Source organism: Cryptomeria japonica, chromosome 10 (genome assembly GCF_030272615.1).
Source record: "Cryptomeria japonica chromosome 10, Sugi_1.0, whole genome shotgun sequence".
NCBI lineage: Eukaryota > Viridiplantae > Streptophyta > Pinopsida > Cupressales > Cupressaceae > Cryptomeria > Cryptomeria japonica.
In genome coordinates, this window is record NC_081414.1 from 270,135,969 (window position 1) to 270,143,903 (window position 7,935).

Sequence of the window (7,935 nt, forward strand, 5' to 3'; positions counted from 1 at the left end):
ATGTCGTAAGATCCTTAGTCCACTTGGGGCTTGGTGCATCTCGCGAAGTCTTTCAATCTCGTTTCCTTGTACTTTACCAGTAGTATTGGCGTACACTCATACTCCCGCTAAAGTGGGGGATAAATGTAGTGTCATAAAATTGCAACCCTCGCAATATTTTATAATATTAGGGTCCTCACACATGCGAATTGAATCCCTAATCCTGATCGGAGACCGAAGGCTTGCTCGACACCTGAAAACTGCATCCTGTCTTGACAAAAATGGCAGGACAGGGCGTGGCACCCCTATCCCTGCCCTATTTTGGGGTAGGACCCTTTCCAATTTTACATTGGAGGTTGTGCATTGAGTAGGAAAAATCCCCCAGCGTGAGCTTGTGATGGAGAATAAGTCAATTAACCCTAATTGACAAGTATATAAGTCACATTCACCCTCCCATTTTGCATAAGTTCAATAACCGATAAGGTGGGCATGAGATCAAGCATTTAAGAGAATTCAAGCATTCAAGCATTCCTTTCTAGCATTGAGCATTCTCAAGTGTCCCTTCAAGGCTAGGTGTTGTATTCAAGTCAAGTATTCAACCATTGAAGAGGAGATCCCTTTCAACATTCAATTCAATACAAGCAAATCTACCTACATTCTATCTACAACCTCCCTTGAGGTGATTTACATTTCAGTCTTTCATTTACAGTTACTTACAAGTACCTTCTTTCATCATTTGGTTAATTCAAAAACTGGGGTTTGACCCAAAGGCAAATTCACAATACCAACCCCTTTTCCTCTCTTTTATGTGTGTAGGTTGCAAGTGCACAGTTGTACTTTCGGATTTGGACTCCATTTATAGAGGCAGAAAAATACTTTTTGTTTCGTGGATTTTTTGGAGGACCATGTGCACTCCTTCCATGGGCCAAGGAACTTTTCCTCAAATTCCCAGGGTGGCTTCATCTCGACATATTATTGTCAGATCTAGGTGCACAACTTCATCCTACACTTTTATCTCGAGTTATAATCATATCTTTGTTTCTTTTCCTTTTGGTCATAGGTACACAATTCAATCAATTCAAATCTCATTCCAGAAGAGGGGATTAACTTACCATTCCTATATCACTCAGAATTCAATCTCCTTCTTTGGTGGCTGAATCTAGTGCATTTTCCCCCTCTTCTAATGTAATACGGGAAAAGTGTTTGAAGGGAAATCCAAAGTGAAACTTTCATCTCTCCTCGGAGGGAAGAAAAGATTTCCTCTAGATCCATCATTCACCTTTTTTCCACATCACATAGATAACAATGGTGCATGCTTTTTCCCATAAGCAAACAATGTAAACAGCAAGTTAATCTTGCTTTCTCCACCTCTTTCACTGCTATTTTCACATTTTTGTGCAGTGGCTATTTTTCTATAAATCATGCATATGAATAATGTAATTTGAAATAAAGAAATTAATAGAGTTTTTTTTCTCTGTTCTTTGCTCTATTTTTTTCATGCAAGTTTTGTTTTCTCTTTTCTAGCTAGATCTGTATTCTGCTATGCAGCAAATTTAACATGGCATCAAAGCCTAGTAGCCATGAAGGAGAAACATAAATTTTTATTTTTGCAGGTATTGAAGATCAGATCTATTGCAAAGAATAGAATTTCCATCCTCTTTTCTTCTAACGCCATACAACTATTTCCAATGGAAGCCAAAGATTCTGCTTCAACTTGGAAGTAGAGGTTTGTATCGAATAGTTATGGCAACAGAGGTTGAACCTAATTTTGTAGTTAAACAATCTAAACATTTCAATAGGATGGATGAGGCCTACAATCTATTATGCTTATCCATCTCTCCAGAATTGTTGTTTCATGTTGAAGAATACAAAAATCAAAATGAGGTTTGGACTAAGCTGAAGACTCTTTTTGGGAAGCAAGGTGAGATGCAGGGTCACATTCTAGAAAATGAGCTTAGCTCATTACATCCAAGAAGTTTTGAAAAAATTCAAGACTTTTTCACAAGGTTCAAGGCATTATTACTCTAGCTAAAAGAATGTGGAATCAAAAAATCCAAGGAAGAAAACAAATTAATTCTTGCTATTTTGTCAAAATTGGGTCCAAATGATGTTGTATTTGTCTCTTCTTTTCACACAATTAGGCTTACAATAGGATCAAGTTGGAAGATGCCCACTCTTGATGATCTCATTGAGTGTCTAATTTATGAGTAGGATAAGCTCATAAAGATGGGTACTTTAAAATATTCTAAAGCTCATGCACTTGTTGTCCATACAAGTGAGAAGAACAATTCACAATCCAAGACTCAATCCAAGACATAGAAGAAGTCTGGTGACCCTTGCAGTTTTTGTGGCAAGGTGGGACACGCAATCAATAGGTGTTGGAAGAGGCTAGAGGCTTTAGAGGAGGCCATGCAACAACATCATATTTCAGCCACTTAGTCTTCTTCATCAGGCCAAGGTCAAGGTCATGCTCTTTCTGTACGGGCCTTGCCTTCATCTTCTCCTTTTGCTTTGTGACACATCATTTTAGTGGACCTGTCTTTCTACTGTTATTGATAATTCTTCCTTGTTTTTGTTTCCGAGTTTGATCAGTTATTTAGACTATCGACACCTATATTTTCAACTAGCAGCTTCTTCTTGCATGGTTGAGTAGTGTCGTTGGGGTCACTTGTGCAGATTCATGTGCCACATGCATCTTCAAATGTCAAATGTTTTGCCTTTGTTTTCCATCTGATTATTGTTCGAGTAGTGTCATTGGGGGCACTCATGCAGATTCTTGATATTGATCATCATCTTGGCTTTTGAGGAGGCTCTTCATTCATCTCTATGGTAGTTATCATTTGACAGTTGTCCATAGTTTTCTTGTATCTCAAAGGATTTTCTTTTGCACTTCCTATTATTGCATCTTTGTAATTTTGAGGGTGGGTTTTGTTCCCATTGGGTTTTCCCTCTTTCCTCTTTCTTTCATTTTCCCTTTCTCCTTAGTTGGGATTAAGGGGGGGTGTTAGAGTTATGTTAACTCTACCTAAGGCTATGTTAGCGCATGCACTTTCTTTTCACTGCCTATTGTTCAGTTCTTAGTGTGATTTACGGATAAGAATGGTGGATGCCTTTTGTCATAAGTGAACAATGTAAACAACAAGTTAATCTTTCTTTCTTTGCCTCTTTCACCACTATTTTCACATTTTTGTGCAGTGGCTATTTTTCTATAAATCATGCATATGCATAATATATTTGCAAAAATGAATTAATAGAGTTTTTTTTCTTTGTTCTTTGCTCTACTTTTTTCATGCAAGTTTTGTTTTCTCTTTTCTAGCTAGATTTGTATTCTGCTATGCAGAAAATTTAACAACAATGACATCAAAATGTCTGTAAACAAAATTTTATTTTTGAAATAATTTGACATGTAAATGACGGGTAAATGGAGGTATTATTTTATTACTCCAAATAAAATAGAGCCCTCGTCATTTGTCTCCAACTAGATTCACATCTTTTTGCATGTAGGACTTTAATAGATTTGTATTCTTGATGTTTAGTATTTTAGAAGAGCATTTATTTTAGAGATGATTTTCTTCCATTATAAAATATCTTTGAACATATTTTACATATATTTTTTCAATATAAATATACTAGTTATTAAATTTGATATTTTAATGGTCTTCAAATCTACCTCATGCATTGGCTGCAATGTAACTGACGAGTGTGCGGTCGATTTGTTGCATCTCCTATCCGGTAAAAGACTCTTCGTGGTGTGTAACTGATGAGAGTAATTAAACCACTTCTCGGCTCATTAAAACGAATTCATTTGCATTAGCTGCATGTGTTGCTAATGCCGTTTTCATCTACAGGGAGGAACCTGATGCACACAAGCCAGGGATATGCCAACAAGAGTACTCGCTTTTCAACAAGATAGGGCTTCTTGTTTGAACTCTGGCAACCGAAACACTGAATTCGTGAATTCATATATCATGCTTAAAAATCTGGACAAAATTATTTTAATAAGAGCTATGCCTTGATCTTTTTATAGATATTTTGGTTCTCTACTCCCCAACAATCTTCTCATGAAACTACTTTAGCACTTCTTTGCAAATATTTTCTTTTTACGGTTGCTTACTCTCATTGTAATCCAGATGGAATAACTAAAAATGGCGGAGGGAATAAAACGAAGTATATTTTGACTAGTATCCTTACTCTCATGTATGGAGCTCAATGCTATTATTGCAATTTCTTTATCTAAATTTTTGGTCTCTGAATCAGTTCGTTAATAAATTTTCAAATTAGTGAACTTAAAATTCTGTTCGAATTGATCTATTTGAACCTATCTTTTTCACAAAAAAAATAGCTACAGCTACGTTCCAAGTCGGTTTATCCACTGATTTCGGCATTTTATGTCACTCTTTGTGACCAGAAATCGAAATTTATATTTTTTGTGATTCGGACAGCCACTAATCGTCTTCGATTTAAATATAACGGTTTTTTCATTTATTCTGGCGTGAAGATAATCCATGGATTCTGCCGTGACAATCTTTTATTTGAACATAATTGCCTTTAGCACTTTGAAATAAGACGTATATACTGTAATAAATGTTTGTTAGACAAATAATTAAGCCATACAATATCTGATTAAGAAACTAGTTCATTGGACAGATGAATTGCAGAGTTTAAATGAAAATCGTGCCAACATTTTGGAGAAATTGTTGTAAACAAATATTCAGATTCTTGCAATTTTGAATTCTCACAACAGCTGGATTTAAACTTTCTACAATGTAAAATTTGTCTTTCCTTTTCGATTCAAAGGCTCAATTACAGGCCCTATTAATGTAACTTTCAAATTCAAATCTTGTAAAAATACTGTTTCTTAACCATCTACAATTTGAAATTACAGCAAATCACAGGAAGAATCACTTTGAGATTAAGCGATCTAGTGACGAAACTTTAACCTGTAAATTTGATTAACGAAAATTAGTATTATCCTTATTGCAAACAGGGTCTTTCCGATGCAGTAAATATCCCCCTGCAGGAAATTACAAATTCATGGAGGAAAAAGGTGACAAATCTTGCCTTAAATAGAGGCGAATCAAAATACCTTTCTTCTTTAAATACAGATTTCTGCAACAAATTTGTCCAGCGAAGTTCTCTCTTAATCAGCTATTGTACGACTTGTTTATATCTATAACAAACATTTATTTTCAAAGCGTTAAGGCAATTATGTTCAAAAAAAAGATTGTTAGGGTAGAATCTATGAACTGTCTTCATACCAAAATAAATGAATAACCACCGAAATCAGAGCAGAAACTGATTTAACAGTTACAGATAAAATTTCGAAATCAATTCCGACACCAGTTTAACATTCAAGACATAAAATCTCGAGATCGGTCAAAAACTGATTTAGAAGATAAAATCTCAAAAAATATTCAGAAATCGCTTCAACAAAAAAAGACATTAAATTTGGATATAAATTCATAGATTGAACCAATACAAAATTACGATCAAGCCAGCTATAAGTCTATTGATTCGAAAAAGGCCCAAGACCCAAATGAAGATCCAATCCATGCTCAGCCTCATGCAGCTGCAAACCTGCATTATTATTATTACTACTGTGTTTATGTTGTTCTGCATCTGCAACAACCTCCTGCTGTTGAAAGCTGACCAAGTTACTTAACTGTCTTGGTTGGAAGGGCAATGGCAATGATGTGAAGCTTGGTAAATCATTGGATGGAGACTGGAAGGAATAAAAGTTGGGAGTATAGGACAAGATTGAGGAAAAGCCAGAGCCATACTCCTGCCATTGTGGAGCAACGTAAATCAATGGATTGGTATTAGGACGGATAGTTGCAGACCTTGGATTAATGGCAAGAGACCCTCCAAACACAGATGGGTGTTGGGTATTGTAGCCAGAAACAGCAGGAATGGGTTGGATGACGGGCATGGCTGTGTCAAACATGCAAGAAGAGTGGGGACTGAGAAGCCCAGAGCGAGGAAAACGTTGCAGGCCAAAACATCTGCTGCTTCTTCCGGTCTGAATCTGAGCCCTTTTTGCCTGCTGTCTCTCCTTCTTATGAGCATTCTGATGACCTCCCAGGGCCTGTGAATTCGCAAACTCTCTGAAACAGTACTGGCATTCAAATTTTCTGCTCTCAGCAGCCGATCCAGAAGAGTTGCTGCCATTGGAAGCCTTGATAAGATCCACCTCCCCTGACTCCTCCTCCATCTTGTGCACCTTACTTTTCTTGCTCACCATTTGGCTATGCTCAGTGTCTGTCTCAGTCTCTCCATTGCCTTCACAGATCTGCTTAATCTCATATCCGAAAAGTCTGAGAGGAGTCCTAAACTTAGGCTCAGAGGCTGATCCTGACTCATCAGTCACCCCATCACTTCCCTGATCCAATCTTTCAATGCTAGAACCTCCATGCTGAGGAATTTCCTCCCCCATCAAGCTCTCTGTGAAATTATTGTTGGTATTACTAGCATCAGGATCACAGAATCTCCTCTCACTCACATTGCAATCCTCATCTTCTCCCTCTCCACTGCCATGATTCCCAAGACAATCTTTCTCTTTTTCTAGCACTCCGTGTCGGCTCACTTCATGCTCCCTCTGCCTCTTTAATCTTGTGGAGTGTGAACATACTAAATCCTCTCTCATTTTCGTGCCTCCATCCTCGCTCAAACTCCGCAATCTTCCTAAAGTCAAGTTGGAATCTCCAGCGTTTGTCATACCAGTCACACCCAACAACAACAACCACAAAACAAATTGATTGAACTGCCAGTTCAAGATCACAAATCAGTCTACTCTGTGTGCATGTCAATACACCCCACTATCCCCATGATTTCTATAACAATCTGATTCTGCAGCAGTGCCCCGCCCTGCAGCAGCAACACCCAGTAAGCCTGAGCCTAATTCAATATCATGCATGAGGCCTTTCCCACAATTTAGGCAATCCAAAATCCAGACATAGACCCCAATCAAACCAATCAACCAACCACCCACATAATCCTGAAATCTTATCAAACCAACCTACTAAAACCTGTGAAAAGATCCGAAGGTATAAAAATAGAAAAAAAACAAAGTGCAGCAAAGGTGGGAAACCATAGAAGGACTAGTATCTATGAATACATCACACTCGCACGAACAGCCTATGACCTCTGTAATCTCAGAAGCAACACTTTAGAAAGAAAGCAATAATGGGGACCCTCTACTCCCTTGTATGAAGGGAAAGAGGTGGAGTAACTCTGCTAATCAATGGCAGATACTAGTACACTCCCTAATCCTATTTGTACTCGTGCCCTCGTCTTCAACCCATGTTTTCTTTTTCTTCTTTCTTGAATGCACAGAAAATAAAATCCAAAATCTCAGGATTTGTAATGGTGAATTCAATGCAAACCATAGTGGAGGACAGACTGCACGCGGTTTACATGGGCGGCCATGTGAACGGCGGATTGGCCAAGCGTTCAGAACTCCACCACACATTCCTTCCATTATCCTTGTATTATAAGGCTCAATTACCATGAAATTTGTGCTTCGTCCAAATATTTTTATCTCATCTGATTTCATAGCTTTTGATTTTACAGAACTAAACTTTAGTTAAAAAAAAATTCTAGGATTCCATAATTTGTAGTTAATAATAGTAAAACTTTTTCTCTCTTATACACCTAGGGAAAGTCTTTATTGTGGAGAATGCTTGCCAAATCAACCGTGGGACATGTGAACCGCATGCAATCTGTCATTCCCTATTGTTTGCACTGAATTCACCATTACAAAATCTGAGATTTGGATTATATTTTTTGTGCATGCAAAGAAGTAGAAGAAAAAAAACATGGGTGAAAGATGATGACACGAGTGCAAATTGGAGTAGGGAGTATGGTAGTATCTGGTCGATTACCACCTCTTTGCCTCGATACAATGGAAGGGAGGCCTCATTCTTGTTTTCTTTTTAAAATTTAATTAGTCGAACTCGT

At 37.6% G+C, this 7,935-nt stretch overlaps 1 protein-coding gene across 1 annotated transcript; it reads right to left on the bottom strand.

Annotated features, from left to right (window-relative positions):
* Positions 1-5,404: 5,404 nt before the first annotated feature.
* On the bottom strand, positions 5,405-7,390 carry LOC131039135 (uncharacterized). The gene has a single exon (XM_057971805.2). It carries the CDS (start codon positions 6,692-6,694, stop codon positions 5,486-5,488), a length of 1,209 nt encoding a protein of 402 aa, XP_057827788.2. The 5' UTR covers positions 6,695-7,390; the 3' UTR covers positions 5,405-5,485.
* Between the last annotated feature and the right edge of the window lie 545 nt (positions 7,391-7,935).